Consider the following 18,260-nt stretch of genomic DNA (forward strand, 5'->3'; position numbering starts at 1 on the left):
TCTGACCTATAAAACTGTAAAATATTAAGTCAGTGTTGTTTTATTTTTTTAAAAGATTTTATTTATTCATGAGAGAGAGAGAGAGAGAGAGAGAAGCAGGCTCCATGCAGGGAGTCCGATGTGGGACTCGATCCCGGGTCACCAGGATCACACCCAGGGCTGAAGAGGGCGCTAAACCTCTGGGCTACCGGGGCTGCTCGTCAGCGTTGTTTTAACCTAATACATTCTGCTATACACACACACAAGTTTCTTTGGGGTATACATCTCAGAGTCTGGAATTTCTGGGTCATAGAGTATGTGTATTTTCAATTTTGCTAAGTTGTTAAGTATTTTTCAAAGTCAGTGCATCAATTAACATTCCCATTAGCATTGTATTCCCAATGCTTTACCTTTTTCCAGTACTTGGTATTGTCAGTGTTTTGAGTAGTACCTCAGTTTGGTCTTATTTTCCATTCCTTTGATTACAAATAAGGTTGAGCACTTTTTCACATATTTATCAGTCTTCTGGAATTCCTCTTTAGTAAAGTACCAGTTTAAATATTTCCTCAGTTTTCTACTGGGTTGTCTTCTTGTTTGTAGAAATTCTATACAAATTCTAGATATCATTTGTTTGATGTGTTTATTGGAAATCTTTTTCTTACTCTGTGATCTGTCTTTTCACTATGATACACAGATCATTTTTAAAAACCTGTTTTTAATGAAAAACATCTATTACCTAGTTTTTGCAAGAAATAAGTTTAATAAACCAGTTAAAATCCTTAGTTTAAGACTTTCTTCAGGGACACTGGGTGGCTAGGTCAGTTTAAGTGTCTGACTCCTGATTTTGGCTCAGGTCTTGATTTCAAGATCATGAGTTCAAGCCCCATGCTAGGCTCTATGCTGGGTGGAGCCTACTTAAAAGAAAAAAAAGAAAGAAAAAAATAAGACTTTCTTCAAATAATAAAACTCTAGAAATTTAAAAGAGCAAGGAAAAAAGCTAAAAGTGAAAAAGGAAATACCTTAAATTTTTAGAGCTAGTTATGATTCTAAAATTAGTTGCATTGCACTGGATATTGCTGGCTACTTCAGGAATTCAAAATAATGTTCCTTGGTATGAATTACCATATTTATCATATTTTTTCTAAGCTTGAATGGAATAACTGTTTCATAAGTAAATTGAAAAAAATAACGAACATGTATAATACCACTCAAAAGTCGTATTTCATATTACAGCATTTGATCAATATTAACCATCCAGCCAACAAATACAACCACAGTAAAAAGAAACAGACTCTAAGAAATCCTTGGCCCCAGCGCTGCTGCCATTCCTCTAGTTTCAACATTGATTTTGTGGTAATCCAAGACATATCTTCCAAACCCATCTGAAGGTGCCATCCTACAATTTACTCTTCCTACTTAAATAAAAATGCCAGTAGAGTTGAGTCCAGATTTCCCCCTTGAAACAAACTTCAGTCTTATTTCAGATGCTTTTATACCCAATAGCCATGATCCCCCCCTTGGTCTCTGCCTAACTATATAAAGTACACACGCCTGTGTGCATATGTTAATAAATAACAGAAGTCTTTTTACCTCAATCTTCCCTGTTGTTTTTTTTTTCTAAAGACTTTATTAGAAAGAGACTGTGCATATGTGAGCAGGGGTTGGGGTAGAGGGAAGGGAAAGGGAGAGAATCTCAAGCAGACTCAGTGCTGAGGACAGAGCTCCATGCAGGGCTCAATTTCGTGACCCTGAGATCATGCCCTGAGCAGAAACCAAGAATCCTGGACCCCTGGGTGGCTCAGTAGTTGAGCGTCTGCCTTCAGCTCAGGCGTGATCCTGGAGTCCCAGGATCGAGTCTCACATTGGGCTCCTTGCATGGAGCCTGCTTCTCCCTCTGCCTATGTCTCTGCCTCTCTGTCTCTCATGAATAAATAAATAAAATCTTAAAAAGAAAAAAAAGAAACCAAGAATCCAACGAGTAAACCAACAGCCATCCAGGAGCCCCCTCAGTCTTCTCTACTGTGTTGTATGATATAAGATTTATGCTACTTGTTAGGCAGAAAAGAAAGGAAGAAGCATGTGGATGAGAATATGTAAAAGCTATAAAATTTCTCATTTCAAATGGAGGTAAAGTTATAAGAGGGATATGAATGTTATTTCCTGACAAGTGTTCTCAGTATTCCACATTCCAATTCAATATACAGATTTTCAAAGAAACTTTGTTACAAAAGCCAGTAGTATATATAATATTATATCCATACTTCTGAAACTGGGATATACATTGGTGGGGGGGGGGTGTTACAGAAAAACAATAGAATAAATGTTATAGAAACTTATTTGGTTTGGTTTTTCCTAATGGCTGGTAATTTGAAGCCATAGATTTGTTATTAAAGCAAGCATGAACAGGGGTGCCTGGGTGGTTCAGTGGGTTAAACATTGGCCATTTAAAAGTGGAATTCTTTTATTCATTTATTCGTTCGTTCATTCATTCATTCATTCATTCATGAGAGACACAGAAAGAAAGAGAGGCAGAGACACAAGCAGAGGGAAAAGAAGGCTCCATGCAGGGAGCCCGATGTGGGACTCGATCTCAGGACTCCAGGATCACGCCTTGGGCTGAAGGCAGGCTCTAAACCACTGAGGCACCCAGGGATCCCCTAAGTGGAATTCTTAATAAAATTCTAAGACTTAAAATTTCAAGTTCCCCAATGAGGCAATTTCAAGCTCTCCACCCCAAATCTTCTCTGAAGTTAGAGGTACTCCAATCTTTGTATATGGAGAGATATGTGGGAGACCATAGATGTTAAGTATAAACAGGTTTGAGGGAAGTCTGACTGGCTCAGTGGTTGTCTGCCTTTGACTCAGGGCGTGATCCTGGGGTCCTGGGATTGATCTTGCAGGAGGTTCCCTGCAGGGAACCTGCCTCTCCCTCTGCCTGTGTCTCTGCCTCTCTCTCTCTCTCATGAATAAATAGTCTCTAAAAAACAAACAAGTTTGAAAGGCGAGTTAAGCCAACTTCCATGTTTTGGAAAAAAATCTAGGTTTTTGTGTGTGGCCTATAAACTTAGCCAGGCTACATACAATATATAACATTATTTCTAAGAGGAACTGGTTTTGAAATTTTGTTTGTAAACTAAGTTTTTAAAATTGCATATAATTTGTTAAAACAATACCACTTCTAGGAATTAGCCCAAAGGAAATAATAAGAGATGTAGGCAAAGAATTATATTTAAAAATGTTCATAGTGTTATTCATAATAATATTCATAATAATGAAAAATTTGAAATAGCCTAAATGTTCAACAAAAGGGACCTAAGTACAAAGATTTAATTACATACTCTGAAGCTATTACTTTTATAAGTACTTTTATAAGAAAATGATAACAGACATGACATGGTATTTCTAATATGCTGTAAGATGGAAAAAAGTAAAATACAAAAAGCTGATACCATGTTTTTCAATATATATATACATGCATTAAAAAAAAAAAACTGGGATCCCTGGGTGGCTCAGCGGTTTGGCGCCTGCCTTTGGCCCAGGGCGTGATCCTGGAGTCCCGGGATCGAGTCCCACATCGGGCTCCCGGCATGGAGCCTGCTTCTCCCTCCTCCTGTGTCTCTGCGCCTCTCTGTCTCTCTCTCTATGTCTATCATAAATAAATAAATAAATCTTAAAAAAAAAAAAAAAACTAGAAGAAAAAAACAAACAAAAGCCTGGAAGAATATGTCAAAATGTTCACAGTGGTTTTATGTACGGTAATACCAGGCCTTTTTGCCCCCTTTCCTTCCCTTGTGTATTGTTTTATCAGATCTTTTACAGTAAACATGTATTACGCTTACAAATATAAATGAATTCAAATTAAATATGTAGGATTATATATAAGCATGAAGAGCTCCCAACTGTTTGTTACCAACTGGTTCTATGACACAAGGAAAAATAGAAAAAGTAAGTCTTTTCTCTCTGAATTAAAATACTTTTTCTCCTTGTACAAAAAAATTCAGATGCACCAAAACAGATTGAGATATCCTCTCTCACCTATCAGAATGACACAGATCAAAATGAATGAGAAAATCAGCAGGTGCACAGTAACGACAACTCCATCACTGCTGATACAAATCTAAGCTGAACAATCCTTCTAGAAGGACAATTTTACAGTGTGTATATAAAAAAGCCCTAAACTATGCATACCTTTTAGCCAACCAATTATATTTCTAAGAATTTATCCTGAGGAAATAACTGGACAAGTTGCAAATATATACATACTCGACTATTCTCAGGAATACCATACATACCATGTAACAGTGAAAGTTGAAAACAATCACAATGTACGTTAAGAGGGCAAATTAAATGACAGTGTATATACAGTATACTACCATTAAAAATTATGCTACTGGGGGTACCTGGGTGGCTCAGCTGGTGAAGAGAAGGACTCTTGGTTTCGGCTCAGGTCATGGTCTTAGGAATGACAAGATCCAATGCCACCAACTCCATACTCAGGGAACTCAGGGTGAAATCTGCTAAGTCTCTCTCTCTCCCTTTGCTCCTCCCCCTGCTCGTGTGTGGGTGCACATGCTCACTCTCTCTCAAATAAATAAATAAAATCTTAAAAATTATGAGGGCACCGACGTAGCTCAGTATGCCTTTGACTCAAGGTCACGGTCCCAGGGTGCTGAGATTGAACCTGTCCGACTCCCCACTCAGCAGGGAGTCTGCTTCTCTCTCTCTCTCCCCCACTTCTGCCCCTCCCCGTGTTCTCTCCCTCTCTCTCTCAGATAAATAAAATATTTAAAAATTTAAAAAATTCTAAAAAATTAGCTACTTATCTCTATTTTCTGACATTGTATCTCATATAATGAAAAAAATTAGGTGAGAAAACAGCCTTTTGTGATCCCATTTTTATATTTTAAAAAGAATGTATATATACATATTTTTTAAGATTTTATTTATTCATTCTAGAGAGAGAGAGAAAGAGGGTGAGCACAAGCCGGGGGAAGGGCAGAGGGGGAGAAAGAGGGACAAGCTGACCTACTCCCAACCCCACTGAGTGCAGAGTCCTACGTGAGGCTTGATCCTGGAGATCACGACCTGAAAACAAGAGTCTGACGATCAAACTATCAAGCCACCTAGGAGACCCAAGAATGTGTACATTTATGAAGAAAATGTTTGGAAGAGTTCCAACCGGTGTTCACCACTAAATTCATCTCTGCTAAGTGGAATTATGATCTTTAATGCCCTTTTTAAAACTTTTCATACCACAATGAATATGTAAAACTGTTAATATCAGAAGAAATTATTTTTATTTATTTTTTTAAAAGATTTTATTTATTTATTCATGAGAGAGAACAGAGAGAGAGAGAGAAGCAGAGACACAGGCAGAGGGAGAAGCAGGCTCCATGCAGGGAGCCCGATGTGGGACTCAATCCCAGGACTCCAGGATCACGCCCTGGGCCGAAGGTACCGCTAAACCACTGAGCCACCTGAGCTGCCCAGAAATGATTTTTAAGTCTACTAAACTGAACTAGTCTCATTAATCAAATAAAATTAGTTTTACTGTTTTCTACTTTTTCCTCATTTCTGAGGCTCTTAAGACTATTCTTCCTGTTTTGAACACCTAACACTCAGTGGATGGCAAATGTGTCAAATATATATTAATGCCTCTATTAACAAAGACGGCATACTTAAAAATGGCAGGCTGTGTGAACAAGATTTTATTTCTAAAAGAAAAAATTACATATCCCCCCAACTCTGAGATGCTCCCAAGGATCATGCAATTATGATTGGACCCCATTTACTGACACGTCCTCCCTTTGCCTCTGCCTTCTGACCGTTATTGCAGCGTTTTCAGCTCTAGACACCATGGGCTTACTGTCTTCATCAATCAGGAAAAACCTTGCTAAAAGAAATATGATGCAGAAAATAAATAATATAGAAAACAAATTTCTAGTCAAAAGTATATGCTCCAACATTACTGTCCAATATAACTTTCTATGATGATGGAAAGGTTCTACTGTCCGTGCTGTCCAATATGACAGGAAGTGGATCTATCTAATGTGCTGTGTCCAATATGACACACTTGGCTACTGAGCACTTGAAATGTGGCTAGTGTGACTGAAGAACCAAATTTTTAAATTTTAACCTTATTTTAATAACCACCTATGGCTAGGAGCTACCATACTGGACAGCACTACTCTAGAAAAATTCACAGTACATACACTGTGGTTGATTTAAACTGTACGTAAGAATCCAAGAACAATATGATTTCCACTTAAGACCTGGCACTCCAGTGCATATTTCAAAAACAAACGAAATTATAATATTAACAGATTGTTATCTTGAAAAATTACAGACTGTCTCCATGAAAAATTAAATGGCCTTTCAGCAATCCTCAGTCTTTACCTAAAAAATAAGCATCTGTTTCTTGAACGTCTCAATTCCTGTGGTTTTAGTAACACTGCATTATCTTGGCTCACCCACTACATCTCAAATTTGTTTTCTTTTTTGGTATAATCTTAGTCTCTCTCTCCTGCCTTTACTATACATTTTCCCCAAAGCCGAGTCCTTAATTTCTTTTCTGTCTTCTACTCAGAAACTTCTCACAGCTTCAACTCTAACCCTTATGCCTTCAGCAAAACAGCACCATCTCACTATATAACCTTAAAAACATCATTTAACCTCTGAGACTGCTTCTCGTTTGTAAAATAATTTAATGGCTATCATGGTTCCTTTGGCTTTAAGAGTCTCTGAATTCTAGTAAAGGCCTAGTTATGGAACTTTGTTCTCAGGCTGATTTGACTTCTTGCCTTTTGTTAAAATTATAATTATTATTTATTTATTTATTCATGAGAGACACACAGAGAGGCAGAGACATGGGCAGAGGGAGATGTAGTCTCCCTGCGAGGAACCGGATGTGGGACTTGATCCCAGGACCCCGGGATCACGCCCCGAGCCAAAGGGCAGAAGCTCAACTGCTGAGCCACCCAGGTGCCCCTATTTCTTGCCTTTTTAAATGCTGGTTATCCCACGGCTACGAGTGACAAACTTTTTCACTCTCCACACTTTCTCTGAGCAGCTCATAAATTCTTCATTATGACTCTCTCAAACATATGGGGTAACCCGGACTTCACTCTTAAAACTCTAGATTTAGGGACACCTGGCTGGCTTAGTCGATAGAGCATGAGACTTTTTTCAGGTTATGAGTTCAAGCCCCACTTTGGGCAGAGTTTACTTAAAGATTTTTTTAAAAAAAAAAGCTCCAGATCTACATTTCTATTCATTGAACAAGATTAACTAAATGTGCTAACAACTCCTTTAAAAGTATCAAGCAGGGAAGCCTGGGTGGTTCAGCGGTTAAGCATCTGTCTCCGGCTCAGGTCGTGATCCTAGAGACCCGGGATCGAGTCCCACATTGGGCTCCCAGTATGGATGGAGCCTGCTTCTCCCTCTGCCTGTGTCTCTGCTTTTCTCTCTCTGTGTCTTTCATGAATAAATAAATAAAATTTATAAAAAAAATAAAATAAAAGCATCAAGCAAGCCAAAGAAACTACATGTAGCAAACTTCTTCGTCAGTGGCTTAGCGATCAAAAACACAAGTTTTAGGATTAGATGTATCTGAATTTGTCACTTAGTAGCTGTGTGACCTTGATCAAATTAATGTCAAGTCTCCATTTCTTCTTATGTAAAATGAGGTTTATTTTTTTTAAAAGATTTTATTTATTTATGCATGAGAGACATAGAGAGAGGCAGGGACACAGGCAGAGGGAGAAGCAGGCTCCATGCAGGGAGCCTGACGTGGGACTCGATCCCGGGTCTCCAGGGTCAGGCCCTGGGCTGAAGGCAACGCTAAACTGCTGAGCCACCTGGGCTGCCCTAAAATGAGGTTTAAAATAGTGTTTATAGCTCATATCATTGTTGTATGCACATATGTTTATATATAGAGCTTGAAACAACACCTAAAACATGCTAACAGCTCAATAAATGTTAGCTATTATTATCAAAAGCATCACCATCTTAGTCCTCCAGATTTAACAGTTCAGTCATTTTCACTGCATTCTGTCCTTTAAAAAATAAATTCAACCAGCATTTGTACATTTTCATTTTCCAATATGATCTCTAATTTTCATTCCCTTAGTGATTTAGATTATTGCAGCCATCCAATCAGATTTCTTAATTCTGATAGGTTAAAACTTCATTTATTTTTTCCTTTATATTGGCTAGTATAACGCCTTATACGTAAAATTTTGCTATTAGTAGACAAGTCAAATGATCTTTACATTTACTTATTTATTCCTCCATTAGATCCCTTGAGCTTTTTGAGGGCAGCAGGTGTTGGTCCTCTCTGTATATCTTCACCTATCAAATTCCTTAGCAAATGTTTGTTCAACAAATGAATGTTGATTAGTCCTCCTTATCTCAATCCCAATAAACCTATCCTCAGTCTAGTTTCCACATATGCAAAAGGCAGCTCATATATTTTCTAATTCAGTCATTTATTCTGACGAAACTGGCCTGACCACAACATTATAAAGAGCAGTCTCACGGTATTAGAACTCTTGATTTTGGAACAAAAAATTCTGCTCAAATTAAGCAGAAAGGGGAATTTATTAGCTTGTATACTTTGAAATTTCAAGGACAGCACAAACTTAAAGCCTGGCTATTGGCTTTAAAGGTTCAAACACTATCATCAGAACTTGGCTACACTCTTTCCATCTTTTGGCTCTGCCTTCCATTTATTGGTAAGTTCCAGGCTCACACTGTATTATCTCAGCAACCCCAGTATCCAAAGCATGCCTCTCTCTCAACAGCTCCAATAAAAAAATTCAGAATTAACAGTCATGTGTGCTGACTGGAAATGTGCCCATTTTTGAACAATCACTGTAGCCAGAAGGATGGACTACATTGATTGGTGAGACCTGCCTTACTCATGTGCACACCCTTGTGTTGGGATGGGATATCCATGAAATTGAAGGGGATGATTTAATAGGAAAACTGGAGTATGAAAGAAAGAGGGATGCATAATGGACTGGCAAAATTAACTGATGTGCCACATACTCTAGGATTTTTTGCATGTTGTCCACTAATGCCTGCAATGGCTTTCCTTCTTATATCTGCCTACTCAAATCCAAGCTACATCCTTTCTACCCCAAAGTCTTCTGTGATTTCCTTCTAAGATTTTCCTTGTCCACTGGACCAGGTTACCTATTCCCAAATAAATATTTCCCTTTTCCTAAAGATCTACCTTTTTAAACAAACAAGAGTTAAAAACCTCAAGAAAACATTCCTGATAAATTCTAATCACGTCAAATTATAAACAGTATGGGTAATATATGCTGTTTCTTAGAATAAATATTATAAAATCTATCGATATTATACATATAGGTATATATAATACTCAATTTTCCTGGCTTTAAATTTTAAGTAGTCTAAACAAAACATTTTAACTAACATAAGTCGTGTCTGAATTCATCAAAGTACTTGATATAACAGGTACACTATGGTTTTGGAGTTACCTCAAACTAAGCTCAAATCCTGGCTAATACTGCCTTTCCTGGCCTTTAGCTACAGATCTTCAAACAAATTATCTAATATCTCCAAACCTTAATTTCACTATCTGTAAAAACAGTAATAGTAATACCTATCTGTACATATGGAGGCTATGTTGTATAGCAGAGAAAAAAAGAGTCAGATGGACCTGGGCTGAAATTCTCCTAATACTAGTTATGTGACCTTCTCCGAGTGATTCCTCATCTGTAAACTCTGAGTGCCTCCTCATATGTAAAGGGGAAATAATAATGCTTAGTCCACTGGTTGTTTTGAGCATTTAACAAGGCAGTGTGTTTTAAAACATCTAGCACAATGAATAGCAAACAGTGTATACTCAATAAATGATGATATCCACACTAAATTATCTGTTTAAAATAATTCCAAGGGGCACCTGGCTGGCTCAGTCAGAAGAACATGTGACTCAATCTCAAAGTTGCAAGTTTGAGGCCACAGTGGATGTAGAGATTATTTAAAAATAAAATACTTTAGGACTCTTGGGTGGCTCAGTGGTTGAGGGCCTGCCTTCAGCCTGGGGTGTGATCCCGGAGTCCCAGGATCCAGTCCCGCATCCGACTCCCTGCATGGAGCCTGCTTCTCCCTCCCTGTGTCTCTGCCTCTCTCTCTCTGTGTGTCTCTCATGAATAAATAAAATCTTAAAAAATAAATAAAATATTTAAGGGGTGCCTGGGTGGCTTGGTTAAACAACTAACTCTTGATTTTGGCTCAGGTCATGATCTCAGGGTTGTGAGATCTAGCCCCACCACAGCTCCACGCTGGTCGTGGACCCTGCCTAAGTTCTCTCCCTTTCCTCCCTTCCCTGTCCGAAAATAAAAAAATTTAAGAATCTAAAAATTTAAAAATAATTCAGAGCACAGAAAGGGAAAAATTCATTGGGATTAGTTATTTTTCTTCACAAATAGCTTTAAGTTTTCTTTGTTAATAAAAAATTTCTTAAATGCAAAACATGTTGGTCTTAGAACTATTTAAAAGCAGGTAAGAGAATGACCAGATACACCCCTGTAATCAACTTGTTCTTTAGCTGCAGGCTTAATGCAGTAGTCCTGAAATGACTCACACCAATATAAAATCACGGCATTACCCATCTCCTGACCATCCTAGGCCATACAGCCATCTCCTGAAAAGAATCAGGAAATCAGGGGTGTGACTGACAATTTTAGATGCTGTCTATCAGAACACATACAAAAGGCAAGTGGGGGGCAGCCCAAGTGGCTCAGCAGTTTAACATCTGCCTTTGGCCCAGGGCGTAATCCTGGGGACCTGGAATCGAGTCTCACATTGGGCTCCCTGCATAGAGACTGCTTCTCCCTCTGCCTGCGTCTCTGCCTCTCTTTCTCTCCGTGTCTCCCATGAATAAATAAATTAACTCTTAAAAAAAAAGGAAAAAAAGAAGGCAAGTGGTTGTTCATGCTTATCTCAGCAATAACGTTTAATTTTAAGAACATTCACTAAAAAAATACAAATGATCTTCAGTACAACTGTTTCCAAAAAAGAGATTAAATAATTAGACATTGACTTTCTTCCGTTTTACAGGAAGAATGAAAGTTTTTCTGGAAAGAGGTTTCTTGGAGTGGTTTAACAGTTACGTTCGTTTTTCTAGCGAGCGAATCGTACGTAATACTCCCCAATCTTTAATGAGCGCGCAGAGACTTAATCAGAGAATTTAAAATAAAATGGAGTGACTATAAGACGCAAAGTACTACTCATTCTTTCGTCTCCAAAAAGAAAAAAAAAAAAAAAGAAAAGAAAAAACACCACGGTATATCAAAATAAAAAACTACATCATACTATACAAACTTGTGTAAGGGATTTTTTTTCCCCTCCTTTGTGTAAAACATGAATAGGCTCGGTTTTTAACCTACTCCCTGAGGAAGCTATATTTCAAACACAAGAGAAACATATTATGTCGAACGCCTCAGTCACCAGACATTGTTCTCCACAACTAAAAAAATAAAATAATTAATAATAATAATACCCCATTCCTTATTACCTTTCCTGTGTTCAAATTTATGTATAAAACAAAGCTTTTGGGATGCCTGGGTGGCTCTTTGGCTCAGGGCGTGATCCTGGAGTCCCTGGATCGAGTCCCACATCGGGCTCCCTGCATGGAGCCTGCTTCTCCCTCTGCCTGTGTCTCTGCCTCTCTCTCTGTGTCTCTCGTGAATAAATAAATTAAAAACCTTAAAAAAAAAAAACACCACAAAGACTTTTTTTTTTTTTTAAAAAAAAAGCATTAACTCCAGCGGCGGCAGGCAATGCATGGGTCCGCTCTCGTCCCCACGTTCCAGGGAGCGCAGGAGGAAAGAGAAAAGTGACAGGAGCCTGGAGGCTGGCTCGCTCGTTGTACAAGTAACTTGCGTGTAAGTCAACTAGATAAAAGGAGAGGGGAAAGTCACAGCCTAGGGGTCCCATTTTTTAAAAAATTTTATTTCGTTATTCATGAGAGACCCAGAGAGGGCGGGGCAGGGGCACAGGCCGAGGGAGCAGCAGGCTCCCCTCAGGCAGCCCGACGCGGGCCTCGACCCCGCGCCCCCGGGGTCACGGCCCGGCCCGAGGCGGCGCCCCACCCCGAGCCCCCCGGGCGCCCCCGGGGCCCCGGCAGGAAGCGCCCGCAGGAGCGTCAGCGCTCGGGGGCCCCATCCCCGCGCCGTCCGCCCGGCACCCGAGTCGAGGGGCGCCCGCAGGCCCCGGCGGCTGACGAGTTAGTCCCTCAGGGAGCGCGGCCCCCGCGCCCGGCGCTCTTCCTCAGGGATGCCGCCGTCCGCCGCCTCGCCCCGGGCTCCACCGCGGGGGGGCGGCTGGGCCCCGTCCCGCGGCCCCGTCCGGCGCGGCTCCGTGACGCCCCCGCCGCGCCCCAGGCCCCGCCGCCAGCACGGCCGCCCCCGGCCCCGCTCACCCGCCCGGGTGGTGTCCGTCAGGTCGTGGTTGGCCGCTCCCCGGGGGAACTCCCTCAGCTTCCGGCCGCTCAGGCTCAGCACCCCGGTCACGGCCGCCTCCTCCAGCGCCCGGTCGAGGGAGCGGCTCCACGGACCCGGGCCCGGGCCCGTCCCCGCGCTGGGGCCGCAGCTAACGCCGGAGAGACCACCTCCCGAGGCGACCGGGCCGCAGCACTCCGCAGCGGTGGCCACAGCAACCAGACCCGCGGCCGCCATTTCCCAGCCGCCAGCTCTCCGGCCGCGGCTCGGCGCATGCGCAGCCAGCGCCGCCGGGGGGCGGGGGCGGGGGCGGGGCGGCCGGTGCCCCGGGGGAGGGCTGCGGGGCGGCTCCGCCCACGCCGCGGGCTTCAGCGAGGCCGAGGCGGAGCTCACGCGTCTGGGGCGGCCGCCCCCTCCAGGCGTGCAGGAGCATTTTTATTTATTTCTTAATTTTTTTTTTTTTTCCAGTAGCATTTTTAAAATGCCTCAGATGCCCAGGGCGTGATCCTGGAGACCCGGGATCGAATCCCACGTCGGGCTCCCGGTGCATGGAGCCTGCTTCTCCCTCTGCCTAGGTCTCTGCCTCTCTCTCTCTCTCTCTGTGACTATCATAAATAAAAATCAAAAAAATAAATAAATAAAATAAAATGCCTCAGACAACGCTCCCCGCAGGAACTTCTCTGCCTCCCTCCCTCCATCTGGAGGAGAAACGTGAAGGTTCGCCACACGGCTGCGGCCAGAAACGCAGGCAGGGAGAGCGGGGCGCCCTGGGGCGCGCCCTACGGAACGTCTCCTCCCCGCGCCTGCCGTTCCATACACCCAGCGATCTAAACGGAGACGTGGATTCGGGCTCCCGAACTCCATCCTTATTTGACCAGGATTACGTGAACGTGTGTGTTGGGTCCTCCTTCCCTTTTTATAAATTAGCTCTTAACAAAAATAAAGCAAACACTTTAAATAGCATTTTGTCCTTTAGTCAAGATTTTTATTGAACAAATCAGGATTGAATGGCATTAAAGTCTTTAAAATTTTTGTCTGGAACCAAAATTGGGGGGGTGGGGGATGACCGGACCATACTCTAAATGTGGGAATTAGAAATAGAATGGAAGAAAATGATAAAAATCAATCACTTAGGGACGCCCGGGGGGCCCAGTGGTTGAGCGTCTGCCTTTGACCCAGGGCCTGATCCTGGAGACCCTAGGATCCAGTCCCACATCGGGCTCCCTGCAGGGAGCCTATGTCTCCGCCTCTCTCTGTGTCTCTCATGAGCAAATAAAAACTTAAAAACAAACAAACAAAAAAAAAAAAACACACACACACACTTACTGAAAACCTGGAAAATACTTCATTTTAAACCAGTTAGGCTTTCTTTACATTGCCACCAGACTGCAGCATATTCTTTTACACATTTAAGCCGTTCCTGCTACAAGATGTAAAGTTCCCTACAACCAATTGACTAGTATTTCTGGGAAACAGAAAAAGCTGCCAGTGCTCTTTTCCTATATTAGAATCTAATAATCCAAATATATAGAAGTTTGATTTTTAATATGTTGTATTTTGATATACAAAATTTTTAGTATGTTGTATTTTGATATACAACAAAAAAGGGCTGAATAGGGGTAGTGGGGTTAATCTATCAGAATTTAGAGAAAAGGAACCTGTATCATGGATGGTTTTAAATCAAATCTGACTAAAACCATAATCATATATTCCATGTTAATGCTACAATGCTACGGGTTACATCTTTATAAAACGCACCATTATATCATCTGAATTTGATTACCTATTACCTTCCATATCTACACTAAATTTTTCTAACAAGTTCTCCAGAATATGGCCTCATTCTTCCCACCTACCTACACATTTATCTCATTAGAATTGCAACATACCACGCTAATCTTGGCCTCTGAACTTCTGACCAAGTTTATAGATTGACATTACTTTGTCAACTAGATTTTAAGGTCATTATGTTAAACTCTGTAATTATCTTCCATACCCCAGAGTTGAGTATTTTAATTGGAGCTAAGTAAGAATGAATGGAAGCAGACACAGAAGATGTGTTGTGCACTAACACTGCAGATGTTATGTACTACTAGGAGAAAAAGAAGTTTGGGAGGGAAGAAAAAATTTTTAGAACAGGGTAGATAAATCTGTAAGTACTTAAAATCCAAAAGAAAAGCCTATGGATAGGAGAAATGAAGATTCTGTATATACCACAAGAGCAAGACCTAGGTAAAGAGAGGCTGGAAGAAAAGATAACTCAGAGTTAATTTTAAGACTTTTAAAGATTTGAGGTCTCATCTACAAAGGTAGAAGTCTCCTCCTACTCCCTCAATCTTCCCCATAAAACAAGAGTATCATTCTGTGAGAGATTAGGAAATGGAATCACTGTGAGGATTTCACTAATGTCCAGTGATGAATAAAACGTGTTGAGAAACGGTTGCAAAAAGGCTATGAGCAAAGGAGCTACAGGGGCCTGTTACTTATTCTACAACTGTTCTGTGGCCCGGAAATAGCTGAAAAAACTAGGCAGTGAGGGTTATTGAATGTTAGGAATTGATAGAGGACTTCCCTGCTACTTCCTGTTTATTTTACGGCTAAAGTAACTCATTGAATATCAGGGGCAATAGTTTCACTCAAATCTCAAGAGTTTTCCAGCTCTGTTATCTCCCTACGCCATGCAGAAATAAAATGCTTTCCTCTTTCTACTCACTAAGAACATGTGGTCACTCCTTTAAGACTCCATTTTTATAAACTCAGAGCAATGGGATTAAAATCTTCATCAGTCTTATGCTCTTCAAATGTAAAGCACAGAAACTGGTTTGGTGAAGACATTCAATAAATGTTCGGTTCTTCCCTTTCTGACTCCTTTAATAAGACGCACTAATAACCTTTTTAAACTTTATACAAGAAAAATTAGACAGTATGATTTTTTTCTCATTAAAGGAAAGTGGAAATAGAAGTAGAAATCAGACACATACACACTATGGAAATAGTTTCCTATTCATCTTTAAACATCAGTAAACCTCATGTAAAATACATTTCAGAACAAGGAATTTCAGCTCCAGCATTGTACTACTTCCTTGTTTCATCAAGATTTTTGGAAGATTTGATAGAATTAACAACGTCAGAGGAAAAAAAGAGGCGTTAGTAAGAAAATTAAATTCCTTATTAGCGGCCCACAATAGTCTAGTACTCCGTTGTAAATGCTTGTGGTTTATTGTTAACACTTTTTAAAAGGGAGTAACTTCAAATTGAGCTATGTAAAAAGAACGGTCTTTAAAAGGAAGCTTATAGACACCCAGGTGGCTCGGCGGTTGAGTGTCCGCCTTTGGCTCAGGGCATGATCCCCAGGATCGGGATCAAGTCCCACATGGGGCTTCCTGCAGGGAGCCTGCTTCTCCCTTTGCCTATGTCTCTGCCTCTCTCTCTCTGTGTCTCTCATGAATAAATACAATCTTTAAAAAAAAACTTTTTTTTTTTTTTTTTACAGGGGCAACAGAACAAATAATTTTGATGATGCTTTGTCAAATACACTACTCAAAAATGACGAAAACATTTTCTGCTCTGATAGTGCCTGTATTCAGAAGGTATGGTATCCATTCTTTGCAGTGCAAAGTCAGCTATTTTTTTCTCTTATCTCATTATAGCAATGAATCTGAATCAGGACAAAAATTACCCCAATATACTAAGAAACAAAACAAAAGAGCAAAGGGGAAAAAGAGAAAACTAAGAAACAGACTATTAACTATAGGGAAACTGCTCGTTACCACAGGAAAGGTGGATGGAGAGATATCATGGTGAAATAGATGATAGGGATTAAGAAATAGATGATAGGGATGCTGGTCATGATGAGCACTGGGTGATTAAAATAAAAATATAAAGAAATAAAAATTAAAAACTATCCTGACACTGTGTATGCTGTGTTAATTATAAAGCTCCTGACAGCAAAATAGGATATATATATATAGTCTAACAAAAAATTATCAGTGGGCAATGAAGCCTATAATAGGTTTCTTCATACTTAAAAGTATTTTATGATGTGCTTGTAATTTAAATTGTGAAATTTATGCCTATTAGAAAAAAATGTCAAAAAAAAAAAAAAAGAAAAAAATGTCTAGTTAGCAACTCTGGCCTTAGCATCTCCATAGCTTTAATACCGAAATAATGAAGTCTCAATAATCATGGTTGAGTAGATTTACTTAGCATGCTACAAATGCTAAAGCATGGCTAATTACCGTTTCTTAGACATCTGACAGCTACTTTCTCTGGGTGTTCAAGTCACAGCAGCAGTTTATTATGAATTGAGAATTAAAAGACCTGAGCTCAAAAAGTGAATCTGCCATATATAAATCTTGAAAAGCTGAACCTCAGGATCCCTGGGTGGCGCAGCGGTTTGGCGCCTGCCTTTGGCCCAGGGCGCGATCCTGGAGACCCGGGATCAAATCCCACATCGGGCTCCTGGTGCTTGGAGCCTGCTTCTCCCTCTGCCTGTGTCTCTGCCTCTCTCTCTCTCCGTGTGACTAACATGAATAAATAAATTAAAAAAAAAAAAAAAAAGGTTAGAAAAGCTGAACCTCACTTAACTAAGATGTAGATAAGAGAAGTTGAAATGGATGATGGAGAAAGGTTCATCCAGCTTGAAATTCTGCATTCTAAGTAAATTTGATTCTTTAACTCCTAGCTATTTTGCTTCCTGGTTGGAGCTTATGAATGAAATGGTCAAAAGGCAGTGAGAATGAGTCTAGACTGATTTACCAATTTAACTGGTAGGTAGTTTTTCAAACCCTAAAAATTATAACCACTACAAAGTTCTTTGTAGCACAGAACAATCTAAAAACCACAACTCAATCTTTATAGCTAAGAATAAATGTGAGACCTGTAACATTTTATTTGTTAAAAATGAACAGCTTCAGAATAGATCTAAATTTGTAACTTTTCCAAAAAACACCAAAAAGTACAGTGTAAAGCATCTCCTCATTAAATACAAACTTTCATTTTGTGATGCACTGCATCAATGTTTTGCATACACCTTGATGCAAAGGAAATTTTAAGTTGTATCTTGTTTAAAAAAAATTTAAGAACTGAAAAAGGATGACTACAATCACATTCCAAGAAAGGAAATTTTCCTCCAACAAAGCATATTCTTTTGTTTATATACAACATGTTACCACTCAAGAATTTTAATTTAGTTAACAAAGGCAAAATTTTATATTTAAAAAGAAAATGAAATTAGAGATGCATGAAGGAGCAAAAGTTTAATACACCAAAGACACTTTGTTGTTTGATGCAATTAATGTCAATATTTGGGACAATTTTTAAGGTTTTCAAGAAAAATGGCATTAATAATAGCTCTGTACAATATTTAAAATTAAAAAAATGAAAGCATCTTTATACCATATTTTCACAAACTGTTCTAAAGACAGCAAATTTGTGCTCAGTTGTTTTTCTTTTGCTTTAAAATAAGCTACCAGTGACTCTTAACCAGTCTAAAATAAAATGGACTGTTCATGGATGAAATCTAAGCATTTGTACTTGCAAAAATGTTTTGCAATGAGTCCTTGGCCAAAGGAGACTAGAGTTTATTTTCAAATTGTGTGACTGGCTTCCAATAATCCCTTATGAGTAGACTCACTGGCAAAATACCAGATATTAAGGATCAGATCTAATTCTTTGGTATAAGCATGAAACTGTTATTGATACTTTTCCGTGGCTAGCATAAACCAAGTAACCCAAGGAGCATGAGAGAAAACAATGATATACAATGCAAGGCAGGCAAGAGTGATAACTTAATGTTTTGTTTTGTTT

General features: G+C 39.9%; 1 protein-coding gene across 11 annotated transcripts in view; it reads right to left on the reverse strand.

Annotated features, from left to right (window-relative positions):
• LRCH3 (leucine rich repeats and calponin homology domain containing 3) overlaps positions 1 to 12,710 on the reverse strand; it is a 126,126-nt gene extending 113,416 nt beyond the window's left edge. For all 11 annotated transcript variants that reach the window (XR_005383417.1, XR_005383415.1, XR_005383416.1 and 8 more), the window contains exon 1: positions 12,434 to 12,710. Coding sequence is in view for 8 of the 11 variants with exons in the window: in XM_038583087.1 (XP_038439015.1) it covers positions 12,434 to 12,689 (256 nt within the window). In the remaining 3 variants the exon portion in view is untranslated. The remainder of the gene's footprint in view (positions 1 to 12,433) is intronic.
• Positions 12,711 to 18,260: the final 5,550 nt, after the last annotated feature.

The sequence above is a fragment of the Canis lupus genome, chromosome 33 (genome assembly GCF_011100685.1).
Source record: "Canis lupus familiaris isolate Mischka breed German Shepherd chromosome 33, alternate assembly UU_Cfam_GSD_1.0, whole genome shotgun sequence".
NCBI lineage: Eukaryota > Metazoa > Chordata > Mammalia > Carnivora > Canidae > Canis > Canis lupus.